The 26193-nt window shown below is 38.5% G+C and overlaps 1 protein-coding gene across 1 annotated transcript in view; it reads left to right on the top strand.

Annotated features, from left to right (window-relative positions):
• Window positions 1–24448, top strand: part of LOC112586553 (serine protease 58) — a 30545-nt gene extending 6097 nt beyond the window's left edge. The window contains exons 2-5 of the mRNA XM_025291685.3: window positions 5083–5224; window positions 21853–22103; window positions 22928–23064; window positions 23463–24448. Of these exons, the coding sequence (XP_025147470.1) occupies window positions 5083–5224; window positions 21853–22103; window positions 22928–23064; window positions 23463–23609 (677 nt within the window). The 3' untranslated portion in view covers window positions 23610–24448. The remainder of the gene's footprint in view (window positions 1–5082; window positions 5225–21852; window positions 22104–22927; window positions 23065–23462) is intronic.
• Window positions 24449–26193: the final 1745 nt, after the last annotated feature.

Consider the following 26193-nt stretch of genomic DNA (forward strand, 5'->3'; position numbering starts at 1 on the left):
TGCAAGGAGATCCAACCAGTCCATTCTGAAGGAGATCAGCCCTGGGATTTCTTTGGAAGGACTGATGCTGAAGCTGAAACTCCAGTACTTTGGCCACCTCATGCAAAGAGTTGACTCATTGGAAAAGACTCTGATACTGGGAGGGATTAGGGGCAGGAGGAGAAGGGGATGACAGAGGATGAGATGGCTGGATGGCATCACTGACTTGATGGCCGTGAGTATGAGTGAACTCTGGGAGTTGGTGATGGACAGGGAGGCCTGGAGTGCTGCGAGTCATGGGGTCGAAAAGAGTCGGACATGACTGAGCAACTGAACTGAACTGAACTGAACCCTAAATGGGTACTTCAAATGTTTTAATTAGTAGGTAAGAGGATTAAATTAGGGTTGGAGCTGTCACTGATAAAGAAGTAGCAATAATGCAAAAAAAGGGTGATATCAGTCAGTATCCAATGTTTAGCCATTTGGTAGGTAATGGAGAGGCTTTGTGTGTATCTTTTTCTGAGTATTTGTTTGCAATTTATCAGTATAAAAATATTCTTGAAACTGCCATAGTGTAAAATAACATTTATTGAACACACATTATATGCATTATATGCCAAACATTCTTTCAAGCTATTTACATACATTAATGCATTCAATTTTCACAGCAATCTTAGGAGAGAAGTTCGTTTGTGATTTCAGTGTACAAATAAGGAGATTAAGATACAGAGATCTACCTAATTTGTACAAGTTCCTACTACTGGTAAGGATAGAGCTAGAATTTGAATCCAGATAATCTGTTTCCAGAGAATAAGTACTGCCCTATATTTACATGCCCATCTGTTCAGAATCTCTCTCCCTATATTTTCATGCCAGATATAAGTTTTAATTTTGGTTTACTAATGAACTTATTGCTGTTGGAGTCACAGTGACTGGTCTCTGAGCATCCCTGCAGTGTGCTAGTAGGAAAAGTCAGGGAGCTGCAGGACAGGCTGCGTGACTGTGACTGTGGATTCAACCAAGAAGGCTTAAGCCTTTGGGAGATTGGAAGTGAGCTAAGTCATCCTGGGAAACTGCAGACAGGGCGAAGAAAAGCGGGAGATCGTGTGGGGGAGAAGGATGTACATGGGATTTGGAATCATGGAGAAGGTGATGGCACCCCACTCCAGTACTCTTGCCTGGAAAATCCCATGGATGGAGGAGCCTGATGGGCTGCAGTCCATGGAGTCGTGAAGAGTCAGACATGACTGAGCGACTTCACTTTCACTTTTCACTTTCATGCATTGGAGAAGGAATGCAGTGGAGAACCCCACTCCAGTGTTCTTGCCTGGAGAATCCCAGGGAATGGGGAGCCTGGTGGGCTGCCGTCTATGGGGTCGCACAGAGTCGGACACGACTGAAGCGACTTAGCAGCAGCAGCAGCAGACTGACATTGGGATGCTTGAACAAAGCATCATTTACTAGTTTTATGACCTTAAGTGTATTTCCTAAGGTTAAGTTCTTACTTTGTAAAATAATATAAAATGTATCCACTTTATCTTGTTTCCTGTGAAAATTAAAAAAAATTTTTTTTTAAGTACTTAAAGTGCTTAGTGGGGCTTCATAGGTGGTTCAGTGGTAAATAATCCACTTGCCAGTATAAGAGACCTGGGTTCAATCCCTGGTTTGGGAAGATAGCCTGGAGGAGGAAATGGTAACCATTCTAGTATTCTTACAGAGAGGCCTTGTGGGCTACAGTCCATGGGATCTCAAAAGAGTCGGACACAACTGAGTGACTAAACAACAATAACAAAGTGCTTAGTACAGTGTTTGTACAGTGTGGGATTCTAGTACCATGAAGTGAAAAGTGAAAAACTGGAGTAGGTTGCCATTTCCTTCGCCAGGAGTACTTCCTGAACCAGGAATTGAACCCATGTCCCTAACACTGACAGGTGGATTCTTTACCACTGAACCACCTGGGAAATCCCACTAAGCACTTTCAGTTCAGTTCAGTCACTCAGTGGTGTCCGACTCTATGCGACCCCATGAAGCACAGCACGCCAGGCCTCTCTGTCCATCACCAACTCCTGGAGTCCACCTAAACCCATGTCCATTGAGTCAGTGATGCCATCCAACCATCTCATCCTCTGTTGTCCCCTTCTACTCCTGTCCTCAATCTTTCCCAGAATCAGGGTCTTTTCAAATGAGTCAGCTCTTTGCATCAGGTGGCCAAAGTATTAGAGTTTCAGCTTCAATATCAGTCCTACCAATGAACACCCAGGACTGATCTGATCTACTTTAGGATGGACTGGTTGGATCTCCTGCAGTCCAAGGGACTCTAAAGAGTCTTCTACAACACCACAGTTCAAAATCATCCATTTTTCGGTGCTCAGCTTTCTTTATAGTCCAAGTCTTACATCCATACATGTCCACTGGAAAAAACATAGCCTTGACTAGACAGACCTTTGTTGACAAAGTACTGTCTCTGCTTTTTAATATGCTATCAAGGTTGGTCATAACTTGCCTTCCAAGGAGTAAGTGTCTTTTATTTTCATGGATGCAATCATCATCTGCAGTGGTTTTGGAGCCCAAAGAAATAAAGTCTGACACTGTTTCCCCATCTATTTGCCATGAAGTGATGGGACCGGATGCCATGATCTTAGTTTTCTGCATGTTGAGCTTTAACCCAACTTTTTCACTCTCCTCTTCCACTTTCATCAAGAGGCTCTTTAGTTCTTCACTTTCTGCCATAAGGGTGGTGTCATCTGCATATCTGAGGTTATTGATATTTCTCCCTGCAATCTTGATTCCAGCTTGTGCTTCTTCCAGCCCAGCATTTCTCATGATGTACTCTGCATAGAAGTTAAATAAGCAGGGTGACAATATACAGCCTTGACATACTCCTTTTCCTATTTGGAACCAATCTGTTGTTCCATGTCCAGTTCTAACTGTTGTTTCTTGACCTACATACAGGTCTCTCAAGAGGCAGGTCAGGTGGTCTGGTATTCCCATCTCTTTCAGAATTTTCCACAGTTTATTGTGATCCACACAGTCAAAGGCTTTGGCATAGTCAATAAAGCAGAAATAGATGTTTTTCTGGGACTTTCTTGCTTTTTCGATGATCCAGCAGATGTTGGCAATTTGATCTCTGGTTCCTCTGCCTTTTCTAAAAGCATATTGAACATCTGGAAGTTCATGGTTCATGTATTGCTGAAGCCTGGCTTGGAGAATTTTGAGCATTATTTTACTAGCATGTGAGATGAGTGCAATTATACAGTAGTTTGAGCTTTCTTTGGCATTGCCTTTCTTTGGGATTGGAATGAAAACTGACCTTTTCCAGTCCTCTGGCCACTGCTGAGTTTTCCAAATTTGCTGGCATATTGAGTGCAGCACTTTCACAGCATCATCTTTCAGGATTTGAAATAGCCACACTGGAATTCCATCACCTCCACTAGCTTTGTTCGTAGTGGTTCTTCCTAAGGCCCACTTGACTTCACATTCCAGGATGTCTGGCTCTAGGTGTGTGATCATACCATCGTGATTATCTGGGTTGTGAAGATCTTTTTTGTATAGTTCTTCTGTGTATTCTTGCCACCTCTTCTTAATATCTTCTGCTTCTGTTAGGTCCATACCATTTCTGTCCTTTATCGAGCCCATCTTTGCATGAAATGTTCCCTTGGTATCTCTAATTTTCTTGAAGAGATCTCTAGTCTTTCCCATTATGTTGTTGTTTTCTTCTATTTCTTTGCATTGATCACTGAAGAAGGCTTTCTTATCTCTCCTTGCTATTCTTTGGAACTCTGCATTCAAATGGGTATATCTCTCCTTTTCTCCTTTGCTTTTGACTTCTCTTCTTTTCACAGCTATTTGTAAGGCTTCCTCAGACAGCCATTTTGCTTTTTTGCATTTCTTTTCCTTGGGGATGGTCTTGATTCCTATCTCCTGTACAATGTCACGAACTTCTGTCCGTAGTTCTTCAGGCACTCTGTCCATCAGATCTAGTCCCTTAAATATATTTCTCACTTCCAGTGTATAGTCATAAGGGATTTGATTTAGGTCATACCTGAATGGTCTAGTGGTTTTCTCCACTTTCTTCAATTGAAGTCTGAATTTGTCAATAAGGAGTTCATGATCTGAGCCACAGTCAGCTCCTGGTCTTGTTTTTGCTGACTGTATATAACTTCTTCATTTTTGGTTGCAAAGAATATAATCAATCTGATTTTGGTGTCAACCATCTGGTGATGTCCATGTGTAGAGTCTTCTGGTGTTGTTGGAAGAGGGTGTTTGCTATGACTAGTGCATTCTCTTGGCAGAACTCTATTTAAGTCTTTGCCCTGTTTCATTCTGTACTCCAAGGCCAAATTTGCCTGTTACTCCAGGTGTTTCTTGACTTCCTACTTTTGCATTCCAGACCCCTGTAATGAACAGGACATCTTTTTTGGGTATTAGTTCTAGAAGGTCTTGTAGGTCTTCATAGAACTGTGCAACTTCAGCTTCTTCAGTGTTACTGGTCAGGGCATAGACTTGGATTACGTGATATTAAATGGTTTGCCGTGGAAACGAACCGATAATTCTGTCATTTTTGAGATTGCATTTTAGATACTTTAAAAATACATTTTTAAAAATTTTCACAGGAAATAAAAAGGTGGAGTGGATGCAGTTTATATTATTTTACAAAGTAAGAACTTAACCTTAGGAAATTTACTTAAAGTCATATAACTAGTAAATGATGGTTGTTTCAAGGATTCTAACTTCAGTCTATCTGAGTCCAATACCCGTGTATGTCCTTCTCCTCTGCATGATCTCCCTGCTTCTCTTAGAAGGAAATGGCAGCCCACTCCAGTGTTCTTGCCTGGGAAATCCCAGGGACAGAGGAGCCTGGTGGGCTACAGTCCATGGGGTCACAAAAGAGTCAAACATCACTGAGCGACTAAGCAACAATAACAAAGTGCTTGGTACAGTCTTTGTACGGTATGGGTCTCGGTACCATAGGGTAGGCTAAGTGATCAATGTGGTAAATATTGATACTATCTGACACTGGTGTCTTAAAATCTCCATAACCATGCCAGTTCCCTTTAACCAGCTGGGTTATATCCCAGTGATTCTTCTCTTTGTGTGTTTCAGGTGTTATTTCAGTTTTTGTTGAAGATACTGCAGACCTAAACAATCTTTTCTATTTATTATATCTGAAATCCAGTTACAAGTCCTGTATGGGGACTCTGATTGCTCCTCAGTGGGTGATAACGGCAGCACACTGCTTCTTACCGTAAGTGGTGGGGAATGTTCTACTCTATTAAGGCTTCCAGCCTGAGGCTCAACACTCCTATGGAAATTGTATAGAACTTGTGCTAGTCAGGAAGTCTTAATGATTTGATGGTAAAGGGGAACTCAAGTACACAGATAAAATTTAACTACATGTTCTTATGTTTAACATGTCCAGAAAGAAAACAGTTTTATGGTATAGAACAATATTTCATATACACATAAAAATAAACCTGCACATTGTTCTTTTTTTTAAATTTTATTTTATTTTTAAACTTTACATACTTGTATTAGTTTTGCCAAATATCAAAATGAATCCACCACAGGTATACATGTGTTCCCCATCCTGAACCCTCCTCTCTCCTTCCTCCCCATTCCATCCCTCTGGGTCGTCCCAGTGCACCAGCCCCAAGCATCCAGTATCGTGCATCGAACCTGGACTGGCAATTCGTTTCATACATGATATTTTACATGTTTCAATGCCATTCTCCCAAATCTTCCCACCCTCTCCCTCTCTCACAGAGTCCATAAGACTGTTCTATACATCAGTGTCTCTTTTGCTGTCTTGTACACAGGGTTATTGTTACCATCTTTCTAAATTCCATATATATGCGTTTGTATACTGTATTGGTGTTTTTCTTTCTGGCTTACTTCACTCTGTATAATAGGCTCCAGTTTCATCCACCTCATTAGAACTGATTCAAATGTATTCTTTTTAATGGCTGAGTAATACTCCATTGTGTATATGTACCACCGCTTTCTTATCCATTCATCTGCTGATGGACATCTAGGTTGCTTCCATGTCCTGGCTATTATAAACAGTGCTGCGATGAACATTGGGGTACTCGTGTCTCTTTCCCTTCTGGTTTCCTCAGTGTGTATGCCCAGCAGTGGGATTGCTGGATCATAAGGCAGTTCTATTTCTAGTTTTTTAAGGAATCTCCACACTGTTCTCCATAGTGGCTGTACTAGTTTGCATTCCCACCAACAGTGCAAGAGGGTTCCCTTTTCTCCACACCCTCTCCAGCATTTATTGCTTGTAGACTTTTGGATCGCAGCCATTCTGACTGGTGTGAAATGGTACCTCATAGTGGTTTTGATTTGCATTTCTCTGATAATGAGTGATGTTGAGCATCTTTTCATGTGTTTGTTAGCCATCTGTATGTCTTCTTTGGAGAAATGTCTATTTAGTTCTTTGGCCCATTTTTTGATTGGGTCATTTATTTTTCTGGAGTTGAGCTGTAGGAGTTGCTTGTATATTCTCGAGATTAGTTGTTTGTCAGTTGCTTCATTTGCTATTATTTTCTCCCATTCTGAAGGCTGTCTTTTCACCTTGCTAATAGTTTCCTTTGATGTGCAGAAGCTTTTAAGGTTAATTAGGTCCCATTTGTTTATTTTTGCTTTTATTTCCAATAAAATAAAGGGTCATAGAGGATCCTGCTGTGATGTATGTCAGAGAGTGTTTTGCCTATGTTCTCCTCTAGGAGTTTTATAGTTTCTGGTCTTATGTTTAGATCTTTAATCCATTTTGAGTTTATTTTTGTGTATGGTGTTAGAAAGTGTTCTAGTTTCATTCTTTTACAAGTGGTTGACCAGATTTCCCAGCACCACTTGTTAAAGAGATTGTCTTTAATCCATTGTATATTCTTGCCTCCTTTGTCAAAGATAAGGTGTCCATAGGTGCATGGATTTATCTCTGGGCTTTCTATTTTGTTCCACTGATCTATATTTCTGTCTTTGTGCCAGTACCATACTGTCTTGATAACTGTGGCTTTGTAGTAGAGCCTGAAGTCAGGTAGGTTGATTCCTCCAGTTCCATTCTTCTTTCTCAAGATGGCTTTGGCTATCCGAGGTTTTTTGTATTTCCATACAAATTATGAAATTATTTGTTCTAGCTCTGTGAAGAATGCTGTTGGTAGCTTGATAGGGATTGCATTGAATCTGTAAATTGCTTTGGGTAGTATACTTATTTTCACTATATTGATTCTTCCAATCCATGAACATGGTATATTTCTCCATCTGTTAGTGTCCTTTTTGATTTCTTTCACCAGTGTTTTATAGTTTTCTATATATAGGTCTTTAGTTTCTTTAGGTAGATATATTCCTAAGTATTTTATTCTTTCCGTTGCAATGGTGAATGGAATTGTTTCCTTAATTTCTCTTTCTGTTTTCTCATTATTAGTGTATAGGAATGCAAGTGATTTCTGTGTGTTGATTTTATATCCTGCAACTTTACTATAGTCATTGATTAGTTCTAGTAATTTTCTGGTGGAGTCTTTAGGGTTTTCTATGTAGAGGATCATGTCATCTGCAAACAGTGAGAGCTTTACTCCTTCTTTTACAATTTGGATTCCTTTTATTTCTTGTTCTGCTCTGATTGCTGTGGCCAAAACTTCCAAAACTATGTTGAATAGTAATGGTGAAAGTGGGCACCCTTGTCTTGTTCCTGACTTTAGAGGAAATGCTTTCAATTTTTCACCATTGAGGATAATGTTTGCTGTGGGTTTGTCATATATAGCTTTTATTATGTTGAGGTATGTTCCTTCTATTCCTGCTTTCTGGAGAGTTTTGATCATAAATGGATGTTGAATTTTGTCAAAGGCTTTTTCTGCATCTATTGAGATAATCATATGGTTTTTATTTTTCAATTTGTTAATGTGGTGTATTACATTGATTGATTTGCGGATATTGAAGAATCCCTGCATCCCTGGGATAAAGCCCACTTGGCCATGGTGTATGATCTTTTTAATGTGTTGTTGGATTCTGATTGCTAGAATTCTGTTAAGGATTTTTGCATCTATGTTCATCAGTGATATTGGCCTGTAGTTTTCTTTTTTTGTGGGATCTTTGTCAGGTTTTGGGATTAGGGTGATGGTGGCCTCATAGAATGAATTTGGAAGTTTACCATCCTCTGCAATTTTCTGGAAGAGTTTGAGCAGGATAGGTGTTAGCTCTTCTCTAAATTTTTGGTAGAATTCAGCTGTGAAGCTGCCTGGACCTGGGCTTTTGTTTGCTGGAAGATTTTTGATTACAGTTTCAATTTCCGTGCTTGTGATGGGTCTGTTAAGATTTTCTATTTCTTCCTGGTCGAGTTTTGGAAAGTTGTACTTTTCTAAGAGTTTGTCCATTTCTTCCACGTTGTCCATTTTATTGGCATATAATTGTTGATAGTACTCTCTTATGATCCTTTGTATTTCTGTGTTGTCTATTGTGATCTCTCCATTTTCATTTCTAATTTTATTGATTTGATTCTTCTCCCTTTGTTTCTTGATGAGTCTGGCTAATGGTTTGTCAATTTTATTTATCCTTTCAAAGAACCAGCTTTTGGCTTTGTTGATTTTTGCTATGGTCTCTTTTGTTTCTTTTGCATTTATTTCTGCCCTAATTTTTAAGATTTCTTTCCTTCTACTAACCCTGGGGTTCTTCATTTCTTCCTTTTCTAGTTGCTTTAGGTGTAGAGTTAGGTTATTTATTTGACTTTTTTCTTGTTTCTTGAGGTGTGCCTGTATTGCTATGAACTTTCCCCTTAGGACTGCTTTTACCGTGTCCCGCAGGTTTTGGGTTGTTGTGTTTTCATTTTCATTCGTTTCTATGCAAATTCTGATTTCTTTTTTGATTTCTTCTGTGATTTGTTGGTTATTCAGCAGCGTGTTGGTCAGCCTCCATATGTTGGAATTTTTAATAGTTTTTCTCCTGTAATTGAGATCTAATCTTACTGCATTGTGGTCAGAAAAGATGCTTGGAATGATTTTTATTTTTTTGAATTTACCAAGGCTAGCTTTATGGCCCAGGATGTGATCTATCCTGGAGAAGGTTCCATGTGCGCTTGAGAAAAAGGTGAAATTCATTGTTTTGGGATGAAATGTCCTATAGATATCAATTAGGTCTAACTGGTCTATTGTATCGTTTACAGTTTGTGTTTCCTTGTTAATTTTCTGTTTAGTTGATCTATCCATAGGTGTGAGTGGGGTATTAAAGTCTCCCACTATTATTGTGTTATTGTTAATTTCCCCTTTCATACTTGTTAGCATTTGTCTTACATACTGTGGTGCTCCCGTGTTGGGTGCATATATATTTATAATTGTTATATCTTCTTCTTGGATTGATCCTTTGATCATTATGTAGTGACCATCTTTGTCTCTTTTCACAGCCTTTGTTTTAAAGTCTATTTTATCTGATATGAGTATCGCTACTCCTGCTTTCTTTTGGTCCCTATTTGCATGGAAAATCTTTTTCCAGCCCTTCACTTTCAGTCTGCATGTGTCCCCGGTTTTGAGGTGGGTCTCTTGTAGACAACATATGTAGGGGTCTTGTTTTTGTATCCATTCAGCCAGTCTTTGTCTTTTGGTTGGGGCATTCAACCCATTTACGTTTAAGGTAATTACTGATAAGTATGATCCCGTTGCCATTTACTTTATTGTTTTTGGTTCGAATTTATACACCGTTTTTGTGTTTCCTGTCTAGAGAATATCCTTTAGTATTTGTTGGAGAGCTGGTTGGTGGTGCAGAATTCTCTCAGCTTTTGCTTGTCTGAAAAGCTTTTGATTTCTCCTTCATATTTGAATGAGATCCTTGCTGGGTACAATAATCTGGGCTGTAGGTTATTTTCTTTCATCATTTTAAGTATGTCTTGCCATTCCCTCCTGGCTTGAAGAGTTTCTATTGAAAGATCAGCTGTTATCCTTATGGGTATTCCCTTGTGTGTTATTTGTTGTTTTTCCCTTGCTGCTTTTAATATTTGTTCTTTGTGTTTGATCTTTGTTAATTTGATTAATATGTGTCTTGGGGTGTTTCACCTTGGGTTTATCCTGTTTGGGACTCTCTGGGTTTCTTGGACTTGGGTGATTATTTCCTTCCCCATTTTAGGGAAGTTTTCAACTATTATCTCCTCAAGTATTTTCTCATGGTCTTTCTTTTTGTCTTCTTCTTCTGGGACCCCTATGATTCGAATGTTGTAGCGTTTAATATTGTCCTGGAGGTCTCTGAGATTGTCCTCATTTCTTTTAATTCGTTTTTCTTTTATCCTCTCTGATTCATTTATTTCTACCATTCTATCTTCTAATTCACTAATCCTATCTTCTGCCTCTGTTATTCTACTATTTGTTGCCTCCAGAGTGTTTTTAATTTCACTTATTGCATTATTCATTATATATTGACTCTTTTTTATTTCTTCTAAGTCCTTGTTAAACCTTTCTTGCATCTTCTCAGTCCTTGCCTCCAGGCTATTTATCTGTGATTCCATTTTAATTTCAAGATTTTGGATCAATTTCACTATCATTATTCGGAATTCTTTATCAGGTAGATTCCCTATGTCTTCCTCTGTTGTTTGGTTTGGTGGGCATTTATCCTGTTCCTTTATCTGCTGGCTATTCCTCTGTCTCTTCATCTTGTTTAAATTGCTGAGTTTGGGGTGTCCTTTCTGTATTCTGGCAGTTTGTGGAGTTCTCTTTATTGTGGCGTTTCCTTGCTGTGTGTGGGTTTGTACAGGTGGCTTGTCAAGGTTTCCTGGTTAGGGAAGCTTGTGTCGATGTTCTGGTGGATGGAGCGGTATTTCTTCTCTCTGGAGTGTAATGAAATGTCCAGTAATGAGTTATGAGATGTCTATTGTTTTGGGGTGACTTTGGGCAGCCTGTATCTTGAAGCTCTGGGCTGTGTTCCTTTGTTGCTGGAGAATTTGCTTGGTATGTCTTGCCCTGGAACTTGTTGGCCCTTGTGTGGTGCTTGGTTTCAGTGTCGGTATGGAGGCGTTTGATGAGCTCCTGTCAATTAATGTTCCTTGGAGTCAGGAGTTCCCTGGAGCCAGGGTTTGGACTTAAGCCTCCTACTTCCAGTTATCGGTCTTATTTTTACAGTAGTTTCAAAACTTCTCCTTCTATACAGCACCATTGATAAAACATCTACGTTAAAGATGAAACGTTTCTCTACTGTGAGGGTCACTCAGAGAGGTTCACAGCATTACATGGAGAAGAGAAGAGGGAGGAGGGAGTTAGAGGTGACCCAAATGAGATGAGGTGGAATCAATAGTGGAGAGAGTGGGCTAGCCAGTAGTCACTTCTTTATGTGCACTCCACAACTGGACCGCTCAGAGATGTTCACGGAGTTATACAGAGAAGAGAAGAAGGAGGCAGGAGACAGAGGTGGCCAGAAGGATAAAAGGGGGAAATGAAAAGGAGGGAGACAGATCCAGCCAGTAATCAGTTCCCTAAGTGTTCTCCACCGTCTGGAACACACAGAAATTCACAGAGTTGGGTAGAGTAGAGAGGGGTTAGGGAGGAGATACAGGCGACCTGGTGGAGAAAACAGAGTCCAAAGGGAGAGAGAGCAGTCAAGCCAGTAATCTCGTTCCCTAGTGAAAAATGGGTCCTGAAGATTGGGTTCTTAAAGATACAAAATTGGTAACAAATACATAAAAGCAAAAATTAAAAATCTAGAGTAGAGTTTGGAATTTCAAAAATGCGATGTTAATGAAAAGAAGAAGGAAAAGAAAGAGAGAAAAAACGAACAAAGAAAAACAAACAAGGTCGGGAAAATTATAAAGAAACTACAGGTACAAAATTGATAACTAATATCAAAAAGCAAAAATTAAAAATCGAGATTAGAGTTTGGAATTTCAAAAATACAATGTTTAAAAAAAAAGAAGAAAAATAAAGAGAGAAAACAAACAAACCAACAAAAACAATGTTGCAAAAATTATAAAGAAAATACAGGTACAAAATTGATATCAAATACCAAAAAGCATAAATTAAAAATCTTGAGTAGAGTTTGGAATTGCAGATATACGATGTTATATAAAAGAAGAAGAGAAAGAAACAGAGGGGAAAAAAAAGAAAAGAAAAAAAAAGTCACGGAAATTATAAAAAAAAAAACTATAGGTACAAAATTGATAACATATACCAAAAGGCTAAAATTAAAAATCTAGAGTAGAGTTTGTAATTTCAAAAATACGATGTTAAAGAAAAGAAGAAGGAAAAGAAAAAGAGAAAAAACGAACAAAGAAAAACAAACAAGGTCGCGGAAATTATAAAGAAACTACAGGTACAAAATTGATAACTAATACCAAAAAGCAAAAATTAAAAATCTAGAGTAGAGTTTGGAATTTCAAAAATACAATGTTAAAAAAAAGAAGAAGATGAAAAATAAAGAGAGAAAACAAACAAACCAACAAGAACAATGTCGCAAAAATTATAAAGAAAATACAGGTACAAAATTGATATCAAATACCAAAAAGCATAAATTAAAAATCTTGAGTAGAGTTTGGAATTGCAGATATACGATGTTATATAAAAGAAGAAGAGAAAGAAACAGAGGAAAAAAAAAAGTCACAGAAATTATGAAAAAAACTATAGGTACAAAATTGATAACATATACCGAAAGACTAAAATTAAAAATCTAGAGTAGAGTTTGGAATTTCAAAAATACAATGTTAAAGAAAAGAAGAAAAATAAAAAAAAAAACAAAACATGGTCAAAAAATTATAAAATATATATATGAAGTTTGCTGAAGAAGAAAAAAAATAGGGTCTTTTTTTTTTTTTTTTGCAAAGTAATAGTTATAAAAGTGAAAATTAAAGGACAATAGAGGACTTAAAATTTTTTTTAAAAAAAATTAAAAAAAAAGAAAGAAAGAAAGATTGATCGTAAAAATAGTAAAAATATATCTAGGTCTTTCTCTGATTTTGTTGTGAGTATTGTGGGTTCAGTTCATTTTTGGCTAGTTCCTTGGTCCGACTTATATTTCTCAAGATCTATAGGCCCCTTCCCATGTAGTCCGTAGTAACCACAGGGTTTTAATCTATGGCCTGTAGCTTCCAAGGCGTTTCCCTCTGTTATAGCTTCTTCTGTTTGCTGGTCTCTTCAGTGTCTGGCTCCTGCCCTGACACAAAGGGGACAGTGGAGGACACTTTTTTTTTTTTTTTTTAGGCTCACTTGTTCAGCCGCGCTGTGGGGAGGGAGGGAGGGATGCTGCAAACAGATAACCCTGGCGTGCGCTCGCAGTGCCTCAGCCACACTGGGTCTGCCCCCGCTCACAGCGCGAGTAGCCTCCCTGCCCACACTGCTCGGGCTCTAGGTTGTTCCTCTGGGAACAATCAGAGGCCAGCCCTGGGCTGAGCACCCAGGTCCAAGCCACTCAGGTTCAGGCACTCGGGTAGTCCTCAGAGGTGCAGACTCGGTTGGGCCTGCGTTTTGTGCTCTTCCCAGTTCCGAGCAGCTCAGGTGATGAGGTGTTTGGCGAGCGCCATGCTGCGACTTATCACCTCCCCGCCACTCGGTTATCTGGGTGTAAAACCGGCGCACCTTCTCAGGCAGATGTTGACCGTCCAGACCCCCAAGAAGTTTTAGTTAGGAAAGCAGCCTGCTTACAGTTTTATAGATAGTGTCTCTCTGGGGCTGCGATTGCCCCCTTACGGCTCTGGCTGCCTGTCACCGGAGTGGGAAGGTCTGCAGCCGGCTATCTCTGTTCAGTCCTTTGTTCCGTGCGCGGGCCTGGCGGTGTCTTAGGTTAGGGCTGGCTTTTCGCGTGGTAGATATCCCACAGTCTGGTTTGCGAGCCCAAATTATTTCACTCAGATAGCACTCAGGACATTCGGGTCCGATTCTTACTCTAAGGGACACAGCCCGCGCCCCGCTTCCCTGCCCAGCCCCTGCTTGCTAATGCCGTGTGCAGGCATCTGCGCTGCTTCTCCGCTGGGGGAGTTACCATAGGGCTCACAATCTGCGATTTTTAATTGTTTGTTTATTTTTTTTCTCCCTTTTATGTTGCCCTCTGTGCTTCCAAAGCTCGGCACAGATTCGGCAGTGAGAAGGTTTCCTGGTGTTTGGAAACTTCTCTCTTTTTAAGACTCCCTTCCCGGGACGGAACTCCGTCCCTCCCTCTTTTGTCTCTTTTTTTTGTCTTTTATATTTTTTCCTACTTCCTTTTGAAGAGTTGGGTTGCTTTTCTGCGTGCCTGATGTCCTCTGCCGGCATTCAGAAGTTGTTTTGTGGAATTTACTCGACGTTTCAATGCTCTTTTGATGAATTTGTGGGGGAGAAAGTGTTCTCCCCGTCCTACTCCTCCGCCATCTTGGCTCCTCCTCTGCACATTGTTCTTAACATTTTTAAGATTCATCCAAAACTGTTAGATGTGACTGTATTTCATTTTTCATTGCTGTATAATTTTTCAATGTGAATGTCACACAGTTTGGTTCTTTCTTTTCTTGATAGATGTTTCAGTTATTTCTAGCTTTCTGCTATTTTGAAGTATTACTGTAAACATACTTGTACCATGTACCTTAGAACTTTTTCTTGTATATGTATCTGTGAGAGATATTCTGTATCTATATATGTATTGGTATGAGAACATATTGGTTTGTATCTGTAAGTACACCTCTTGGTATATAAATAGAATATATAATAAGGAGTGGAATTTCTTGGTTGTAGAGCTTGCAAATGTTTATTTTTACACACCCTCCAGCAATTTATGAGTTCTTCCAACATTGGGTATTGTCAAGCTCTTTAATTTTTTTGCTGATTAAGTGTCAATTATCTTAATTGTGTTACTTTGACTAGTAGTGATGATCAACATCCTTCCTCCCCCTCCCCCTCTTCCTTCTCCTGACAATAATGTATCTTTTGGGAAATACTCTTTTTTGTCTTTCAAACATTTTGTGTATTGTAAAAATACTGCTTCATAGGATTTCTATAAGTGCTCTAGATATTAGTCGTTTGTCAGTTACACATGTTGAAAATATCTTCCACTCTGTGGCTTTATCTTCTCTTTATGGTGTATTTTCATGCATAAAAGTTCTTAACGTCAAAAAAAAGAGGAAATATATAAATAAATAAATATTTATAAATAATAAATAATACATATATATAAATAAATTAGAAACCCACATGGTACTTTGCAACTAACGTTTAAGACATATATACAAACATATAAAGCATGCAAGCTTTCAATGAAAAAATAAGTGATTCATTAATATAAAAAGAGTTCTTAACTTCAGTATAATTAAATTTAAAACTTGAATTATCAGTCTTTATTTGTGGTTATTGATCATTGTGCCTAGTTGAAAATATCTTTTATGATCATAAGCAGAAAGATATTCCTTTACATTTACTTCTAAAGATTTTAAAGCTTTAACTTTAATATTTAAATTTTTTGTATAATTTGGAATTGATTTTTGTGAATCATGTGAAGTAGGGATCCAATTTCATTTTTTTTAACGTATTAAGCAAAATATCCAAATATCATTTGTAAGTAGTCCCTTCTTTCTCCACTGATCTACAGTATCTGTTTGTCGTCTATCAAATTTCCATCTGTACATGGGTCTGTTTCTGGGCTGTCATTGCTGTTCCATTGGTTTATTTAGTATAGGCCACAGTGCCTTAATAACTATGACTTTATCATAATTTGTGATGTGTGATGTGGTTGGCCAGCCATCTTATTCTTCATCAGGAATGCTTAGGAATTCTTTTACATAAATTTAAAAATCAACTTGTTGCATTCTATGAAAAATTCTATTGGGATTTATTTGGAAGTGCTGTGACTTTTTATATCAGTTGGATGGTAATATCACTAATTATTAAAGAAATGCAAATCAAAACCCCAATGAGATATCACTCATACCTGTCAGAATGGTAATGATGAAAAAAGGTACAAATAACAAATTTTGGAGAGGATGTGGAGCAAAGAGGACTCATATACACTATTCGTGGGAATGTAAATTGGTGTGCCAGTGTGGAAAACATTATGGAGTTTCTCAAAATACTAAAAATAAAACTGTAACATGATCAAAGGAAACTATTAGCAAGGTGAAAAGACAGCCCTCAGAATGGGAGAAGATAATAGCAAATGAAGCAACTGACAAACAACTAATCTCGAGAATATACAAGCAACTCCTACAGCTCAACTCCAGAAAAATAAATGACCCAATCAAAAAATGGGCCAAAGAACTAAATAGACATTTCTCCAAAGAAGACATACAGATGGCTAACAAACACATGAAAAGATGCTCAACATCACTCATTATCAGAGAAATGCAAATCAAAACCACTATGAGATACCATTTCACACCAGTCAGAATGGCTGCGATCCAAAAGTCTACAAGTAATAAATGCTGGAGAGGGTGTGGAGAAAAGGGAACCCTCTTACACTGTTGGTGGGAATGCAAACTAGTACAGCCACTATGGAGAACAGTGTGGAGATTCCTTAAAAAACTGGAAATAGAACTGCCTTATGATCCAGCAATCCCACTGCTGGGCATACACACTGAGGAAACCAGAAGGGAAAGAGACACGTGTACCCCAATGTTCATCGCAGCACTGTTTATAATAGCCAGGACATGGAAGCAACCTAGATGTCCATCAGCAGATGAATGGATAAGAAAGCGGTGGTACATATACACAATGGCGTATTACTCAGCCATTAAAAAGAATACATTTGAATCAGTTCTAATGAGGTGGATGAAACTGGAGCCTATTATACAGAGTGAAGTAAGCCAGAAAGAAAAACACCAATACAGTATACAAATGCATATATATGGAATTTAGAAAGATGGTAACAATAACCCTGTGTATGAGACAGCAAAAGAGACACTGATGTATAGAACAGTCTTATGGACGCTGTGGGAGAGGGAGAGGGTGGGAAGATTTGGGAGAATGGCATTGAAACATGTAAAATATAATGTATGAAACGAGTTGCCAGTCCAGGTTCGATGCACGATACTGGATGCTTGGGGCTGGTGCACTGGGACGACCCAGAGGGATGGAATGGGAGGGAGGAGGGAGGAGGGTTCAGGATGGGGAACACATGTATACCTGTGGCGGATTCATTTTGATATTTGGCAAAACTAATACAATTATGTAAAGTTAAAAATAAAATTAAACAAACAAACAAACAAACAAACTGTAACATGATCCAGCAATTCCATTCCTGGGCAAATATCCAGAAAAAATAAAACAGTAATTAAAAAAGATACACGCACCCCCGATGTTCATAGAAGCATGATTTACGGTAGCCAAGATATGGAAGCAACCCAAGCATCCATCAACAGTTGAATGGATAAAGAAATTGTGATATATATATATATATATATATATATCCACATATATATATTCAATGAGAAGTTACTGAGGCATAAACAGAAGGAATTCTGCCATTTGCAGCAACATGGGTGGACCTAGAGAATATTATGCTTAGTCAAATAAGTCAGAGAAAGACAAATATGATATGATTTGACTTAAATGTGGAATCTAAAAAATAATACATGAGTGTATACACAAAACAGAAACAGACTCCCAGATGTAGAAAAGAAGCTGGGATTTACCAGAGGGGGAAGCAGATGTAGGAAGGGAAAAGTAGGGGTATGGGATTAACAGATACAGACTACTGTGTTTGAAATACATATGCAACAAGGATATATTGTATAGAATAGGGAGTTACAGCCATTACCTTTTAATGACTATGAATGGAGAATAATCTGTAAAAATACTGAATCACTATCTTGTACACTTGAAACTAATATAATATTATAAATCAAATATACTTCAATAAAAAGAAATAAAATAAAATTTCCACTTGATTAAATCTTCCATTTGTAAGTTTAGAATTTTGGGAGTGAATTTTCTAAATTTTCCCAAATTAAAAAAATGTTTTGATAAGGGAAACTTCTTCCGCTGTTGGTTGATGGGGATGTGAATTGGTACAGCCATAATAGAAGGCAACATGGAGGTTCCTTAAAAGATTAAAAGTAGAGTTACCATATGACCTAGCAATCCTACTCCTGGACATATATCCAAAAGACAAAAACTCTAATTCTAAAAGATATATGCATCCCATTGTTCATAGCAGCATTATTTATTGTACAATAATCAAGATACGGAAGCAACCTAAATATCCAATGACAGATGAATAGATAAAGAAGATGTGGTATAGCGATATAAAACGGAATATTCAGATCAGTTCAGTTGCTCATTCGTGTCTGACTCTTTGTGACCCCATGAATCGCAGCACGCCAGGCCTCCCTGTCCATCACCAACTCCCGGAGTTCACTGAGACTCAACGGCCATCGAGTCAGTGGTGCCATCCAGTCATCTCATCCTCTGTCGTCCCCTTCTCCTCCTGCCCCCAATCCCTCCCAGCATCAGAGTCTTTTCCAATGAGTCAGCTCTTCGCATGAGGTGCCCAAAGTATTGGAGTTTCATACTCAGCCATAAAAAAGAATGAAATAATGCCATTTGCAGCAACATGGGTGGACCTAGAGATTATCATACTAAGTGAAGTAAGTCAGACAAAGACAAAGATCATATGATATCGCTTATTGTTAATTCTAAAAAAGTGATACAAATGAACTTATATAAAAAATAGAAATAGATCCACAGATGTAGAAAACAAACTTATGGTTACCAAAGGGGAAATGTAAGGAGGGATAAATGAGGAGATACACACTACTGTTTTGTGGTCTGAGAATGTGATCTATGTGATACTGATTCTTTGAAAATCATTGAGACTTAGTTTTGGGACTAGTATGGAGTCAATTTTTATAAATGTTTCTTGTGTGCTTGAAAGAAAGTGTGCTCTCTAATTTTATGGGTGAAAGTTTTATGTATGTTCAGTATATCCAGTGTATCAAACTTTTAAATTATGTAGTTCAAATCTTCTATATCCTTTCTAATTTTTTTTTTTTTTTTTTGCTTGATACCAGGAAATGAGAGGATTGTGTTGAAATTATTCCTCTGTGTTAGTAGACTGGTCAAAATAGTTCTATGAATATTTTTATTACTTTTTGTTTTTTAAAAATATATTTTAGGCTATTTTATTTGGTATCTATAAATTTAGGTACATTTATAAATTTAGGCACTTGGTACATTCCTGGTAAAATCAAACCTGTTATTATATGTCATTTCTTTCTCTCATACAGTTAACATGTTTTATCTTAAAACCTATTTTCATCAGCTTTTAGTACACCAGCCCTGGTTTTCTTTTGGTTACTGTTGTCCTGGTATATCATGTTTACATCTTTTCTTTTCCACCTTTCTGTATCCTTTTGATTGAAGCATGTATCTTAATTTATATATAGCAGGACTTAAAAAAGGTGTAATACTGTAATTTGTCTTTTAATTGGTGAATTTAGGCCATTTGTGGTTATTTTGATTATTGCTATGTTTATATTTGCTCTTTACCTATTTTGAATTTCTACTGTATTTTGTGTGGGTAAAAATACTTTGGCTTTCTTGTTAGATTAGTAATTTAGATAACTTTAAAATTTTCCTTTTTTTCTATTCTTTCAGTTATTACTTTGTAAATTTTAATGGCTTCCCTGGTGGCTCAGCTGGTAAAGAATCCACTTGCAATGCGGGACACCTGGGTTCGATCCCTGGGTTGGAAAGATCCCCTGGAGAAGGGAATGGCTACCCACTATAGTATTCTGCCTTGGAGAATTCTATGGACTGTATAGTCCATGGGGTCACAAAGAGCAGGACATGTCTGACTTTCACTTTCACTTTTCAAATTTTAATATGAATATTTAATAAAGTCTTAAGTTAAACAATATCCTAATGTTCATCCTAAACTCCTTCTCAGTTACTTTCCACTCATATTTTTCTCAGAGGCACCTATGCTTCTGGTACTTTTTCACCATAATTTAGTTTTCTGAAACATTATTTATTTTATTTTTGGTTGTGCTGGGTCTTCGTTGGGGCAAGTGGCTTTCTCTAGTTGCAGTGAATGGAGGTTACTCTTTGTTGCAGTGCGTGGATTTAACTCATTGTGGAGCATGGGCTCTAGAGCACAGTAGTTGCCGTGTACAGGCTCAGTTGTCCCGCGGCATGTACGATCTTCCCGGACCAGGGATCATACTGGTGTCTCTTGCATGGTCAGATGGATTCTTTACCACTGAGCCATCAGAAAAGCCCTCCTCCGTGCCATAGAGTTGTTTTAAGCTGAAATTCACTTACCATAATTTGCCCAAGAATCATCTGTTTACTTATGAATTTTCTTCAATATAAGTAGACTTCTAAATTATAAATATATTTTACGATGCTGTTGTTGTTCAGTTGCAAAGTTGTGTCTGACTCTGCAATCCCATGGACTGCAGCATGCCAAGCTCCCCTGTCCTTCACTATTTTCTGGAGTTTGCTCAAATTCCATGTCCATTGAATCAGTGATGCTATCTAACCATCTCATCCTCTGCCGTCCCCTTCTCCTTTTGCATTCAGTCTTTCCCAGAATGAGGGTCTTTTCCAGTGACTTGACTCTTTGCGTCAGGTGGCCAAAGTATTGGAGCTTCAGCTTCAGCATCAGCCCTTCCAATGGATATTCAGGATTGATTTCCTTTAGGATTGACTAGTTTGATCTCCTTGCAGTCCAAGGCACTCTCAAGTCTTCTCCAGTACCACAGTTTTATCTTATAAACTCCGAACAGAGTGACAAGAATAGATTGAGACAAATTATACTGCTGTTAGGAGACAAATAAATTTAGCATTTGAGATTGCAGCAGAAAAGTGGTGTTCAGTACTGATATGGTATTTATTTCACTGTTATGGTTGGAGAGACCCCTGAGTGGGAGACTCAGGGGCCTCAGAGAAGTGTCCTGTTCTGAATTTAGAATCTTGAGCCATGTTAGTGAGTGGATTTCAACTGGATCTCAGTGGAACATCTAGTATTTTTGACTCTTATTCTTGTAAAGGACCATCAGAAAACCCTGTTAATTCAGTGAATTTTTGACTGAGATGAGTAGAGCATAGCATATTTGGATGATCCTCCCTAGCTTTAAAATATTTCAGCTCTCTAAGCTGTTAATTATTTCATTTGTACAATCTCATATTTCTTGTTTACCCCTAACACCCAAAGAAATCCACTTACAGAAACTACTTTCAGAGAAACCTTGACTATCCACTTGTACACTTCTTTCAGCTATTTCTGGGTGTCAGATTGAAGCTTCTCCCTGGAAATATGCTAAAATTGGAGACCAGGCTATTGTACGCTTAAGTCCTGGAGGTACCATTCACATTATAATCTGGGTTAATGGCAACCATAAAGAAGGCTGAGTGCTGAAGAATTGATGCTTTCAAACTGTGGTGTTGGAAAAGACTCTTGAGAGTCCCTTGGACAGCAAGGAGATCAAACCAGTCAATCTTAAAGGAAATCAACCTTGAATATTCATGAGAAGGACTAATGATGAAGCTGAAGCTCCAATACTTTGGCCACCTGATGCGAAGAGCTGACTCATTGGAAAAGACCCTGATGCTGGGAAAGACTGAGGGCAGGAGAAGGGGGTGACAGAAAATGAGATGGTTGTATGGCATCATCAACTCAATAGACATGAGTTGGAGCAAACTCTGTGGGAGACAGTGAAGGATAGGGAAGCCTGGTGTGCTGCAGTGCCTGGGGTTGCAAAGAGTTGGACATGACCGAGCAACTGAACAACAACAATGGCAACCCACTACGTGTTATGGCAGACAACCTACCTGACCACAGTGGCAGCCATGCATAAAGGTTTAGATGGACAAAGATGAGAGGAGCTTAAATGGATTACTATGGAAGGAAAGTACACGTGACTGTGTGTGAGGGTGATAGAAAGAAAGAGAGAGAGATTACCCTTGTGATAGGTGATAGCAGATAGTATCAACCTTTTTTCTTTCCATTTTCCAGAGATCTCCAGGTTATCTTAACTGGTGGAGCCACCACTTTTCAAGAGTTAATTGGGGAGATTCTGCCTTATGAGGAGGTCATCATTCACCCAAACTTCACTTTCACTTCTCCTAAAAATGATCTTATGCTGATAAAGTTGTCTGTACCTCTCACCTTCTTCTCTACCAGCATGTTTCAGTTGCCTGTTTCCAATTCAAGTGACATTGCAGATTGCTTGGTTTACACCTGGGTGGAGGATAAAAGATCTTTTGGTGAGTGACTGTCAAAAAAGAATAGTTAGCTATATTCTGGGATATGTTCACATCTTCAGGATCTCTGAGGAGTCAGGGGAAGGAAGTGGAACTATTTTTAAGCATCCAATTGTAATGGTAGAAATAGAGCAATGGTGTCAGCTCTTTAGAACAGAAGGGGTCATCTCCTTTAGGGCTTTGGGAATCTAATCCTAAATCAATGTATTGCGTGTATTGCGTGTATGTATCACATTGGTACATACTGCAGAGGGCTGAAGCTCAGGGATTTATGTTTGCGTTTTGGTTCTGCCATTTATTATATGATTACTGAAAGATCCTTTAACTTCTCTGAATCTTAATTTGCAAATTGATGAAAATCATATTTTTCCTTTACCTGCCTATCAGTGATATGGTTATCACTTACAACAATGATAGATGCTACCATTTGTTGAACACTAATTATGTCCCAGGCACTAAGCATCCTATATGTATTATTCAGTCATCATCATATATCATGTAGATCAGTTTTCTTAGGATTTATATCTTATAAATGAGGAAACTGAGACTCAGGGAGATTAACTAGTTGTCCAAAGTCATAAACTTCGTGATGGCAGAGCTTGGATTCAGATATTGTTTGGAGTGTCTTGGTTGGTACCACACCTTGATGCTGATCATCTTTCAAAGATGATAAATAAACAGGAGGACATGTTTAATCCATGATCTATTCCTTCAGTTCTTTCTCTGCAGTCTATTCTAACTGAAAAAAAGCCCTGAAGGAGAGGGAGGCAAAATACCTTATGAAAATGAAAATAGGAATGAAAGTCTCATTTATTTATTATGCTTAGGAAATAGAAGAGGTTACCTGCAAAGCTTCATGACTGAACTGAGTACTGATTTGGTCTGCAGAACATTACTGCATAAAAAGTTCTTTGAAGACGTGTTCTGTGTGGGACACTTAAGAAAAAACACAGATGAATGCCAGGTAACCTTTCTCATTTCATTTGCCCATAAGCTCAGTCTCTGTTCTTTGTCTTTGTGTCTCTGTAACTTCTCATCCTTCATGAGGGTCTATATTTTGCAGACAGACTGAGAGCTCAGAGAGTAAAGGGCTGAAGAATGATGACTCTGTCTCCTTCATCCTATGTGAGAGATGAGAGAAATAGATTGTTGAAGAGTGTAAGGCTGTCTTCCAGCTATCATTTTGAAATTTCTGTCCAGGGATGACTGGGAGGTAGCGGTGGTTAATGCAATGGAAAGCTTTCACACTATTGTATCCCAGGTCCTTTTGCATGGCAGATATAGTGGCCTTTGCTTTTGTTCAAGAGTTGACAAATTTCCAGGTGGGAAGGAAGTTCTGATCCCCTCTGTTCTGTCTGGCAGGTGACCACAGCTGCACCAGCCACATGTGGCAATAAATTACAAGGAATTATGTCTTGGACAACTGGATGTTTTCTGACAGATCATTCTGCTGTCTTCACTAACATCTACAGCCACATTCCATGGATCAAGAGCATTATTTCTACATAAGCTGATTCGCAACTCCATTGACACCCTCCCTACATCCCAGCTGATCCATGGAAATGACTTTCTGTATCTTAGTCCCAATTTTTCCTAGGATCTAGGCTTGAGTGGAGTGTCAAGAGAAATCATTGATGACTCCTGGGTGTTGACATTTCTCTAGTTTTTTTAACTACTTCTTTGCTTATTCCCAGCTCACAAACAAGTATTTATAACATTGAAAACAGGATGCTGGTCTCAAGAAGTGTAGTCCTACCAACTCAGATACTTCCGTTAAAATACTGCCTGTTTTATCCTAAGAACACAGAAGACAAGTGGATATGAGGAACAATAACTACTAGGAGTCTGTTTGGACACGATGCAAACCACATACCTGAGCAGTAATTTGCTGAAATCAGTTAGATGATTTAGTAATTCTTCTAGTGACCAAATGTCTCCTGGGTGAATGAGTGAGAGACAGAGAGAGTGTATGTGTGTATGGGTGTTATAGTTAATGTTTCCATTACCTACTTAAAAGATCTGTGAAATCAAAATTTTCTGAGGTTTGCTGAGGCCACCCATAGGTCAGTGTAATTTTGGAATATGGGTTTATATGAATTTTGTAATTCATATTACAAATATCAAGGATTTCATAAGTGGTTGTATTGTTTTTTTTTCCAATATATTTTCCTTCCAATACATTTTCCTTTCTTACAGGGAAATGCAACAGTAAAATTCATGAGGATTTTGGCTGAGAGATTTTATTCATGACCCTGAATGCATTCTCTAGGCCATGCATATATTTGTGAGCACACGACTTTATTCTCAAGCACACCCAAAAGACACTTGTTTGTCGCTCCACAAATATATTCTCCACATATCAAGTTTCATTAATCCATGATAGAGTAAACTGATTTTGATCTAAAATCTGCTAATTTTTATATAAAATACTGAGTGATCAAGAAATTGTAGTATCTGAAATGTAAAACACATTTTTATTTTGTCCAATGCAGTGAAATATTGGGATTCTTTTATTCAAACTGCTGATTGATATAAATTGCTTACTTTCAAAAAGCTTCTCAAAATCAAAGCCATTATTCCTTTTAAGACTATCATGGTGATCAGAGATAATGTGTTAAGTGCGAAGTATATTGGAATGCATAGGAGGGATTCAGGAATTGGCAACAGTTAGTAATTTTAACAGTTTCCAACTGTTTCATTTTTTGTTGCCTACTTAATTCCTACTCCAAGTTGTTAAGAGATATTCTCTGTCCTTACAGGATATGCCAGATGGTATATTGTCCTCAGCCATTTGAGCTAGTTGCAAACTGAACTTTTCATTGGCATGATTTTCCTAACAACCTACCTGTACTTCTGTCCTCCTTTTTCTGCCCTCATTCTTACAGTTCTCAATGTCTTTATCCCACTGCAGTTGTTCTAGGTTGAATCAGGCCCTCTACTTGCAAGCCTGTCTTATTGATTGGGTCACCAGTACTTCAACCATTGGGCATTTTTGCTTCTTCGTATCTTCTGACTTTGGATTTTCCTGGTATGAATTGCCTTCTTTCTATCTCACCTTGCTCTCCAATGTAAAAAGGAAAGGGTAAATCATTGTCTCTATCTATCTATCTATCTATGAATGCGCTTCCTTGGTGGCTCAGATGGTAAAGAATCTGCTGCAATGGGGAAGGTCCAGGTTTGATTCCTGGGTCAGAAAGATCCTCTGGAGAAGGAAATGGCAACCCACTTCAGTATTCTTGCCTGGAAAAACCCATGGGCAGAGAAGCCTGGTGGGCTACAGTCGGGGTCACAAAGAGTCAGACACAACTGAGAGACTAACACATGAATGGACAGTTAATCAATCTACTAATTTGTGGAGAGTGTGAATACCTTTCTACTTATCTGGTCAATTTCTTCTAAACTCAATTCTGTATATGAAAGAAAGTGAAAGTGTTAGTTAGTCACATTCCTGTCTCACTCTTTGCAAGGCTATGGACTGTAGCCCACCAGGCTCCTCTGTCCTTAGGATTCTCCAGGCAAGAATACTAGAGTGGGTTCAGAAGACTGAACCCAGATCTCCCATATCACAGGCAGATTCTTTACCATCTGAGCCATCAAGGAAGCCCCAGTCTTGCATATGGTTGCAAAGCCTTTTCATTTCTGTTCCACATTTAACTTGGTTTATCAGTAACTTCAGGTAGCCTCTACCCTGTCTTCCCTCATGTCCACCTCCCTCTCCTGACATATCCACCAGTCACTGTTGTATTCCCTTTCTGGTTCCTTTTTCTCTTTCCATGGATTGGGGTTAATATCCCATACCCTTCTCTTTAGCTCACATCCATTGCACTGAAATGGACCCCTGATACAAAACAGCAGATTTCAATGTGGTAAGTGAAGAACACAACAAAAACGGAAACATGAAGGATGGCCTGGTCAGGCAGCTGGTTCTCCTCTGCAGTGTGGAGGGAGAACTATCTTGTCTCCAGCCTTCTGATTCAATCATGTCTGATCTTTAGCTCATGAGAGAGATCACCTTTCATGGGTCTATAACTTATAAATTATTTCAAAGATCCTTTCTAAACTCATGTGTAAATGGTGCCTATTAACTTCTATT

Source organism: Bubalus bubalis, chromosome 8, assembly GCF_019923935.1.
Source record: "Bubalus bubalis isolate 160015118507 breed Murrah chromosome 8, NDDB_SH_1, whole genome shotgun sequence".
NCBI lineage: Eukaryota > Metazoa > Chordata > Mammalia > Artiodactyla > Bovidae > Bubalus > Bubalus bubalis.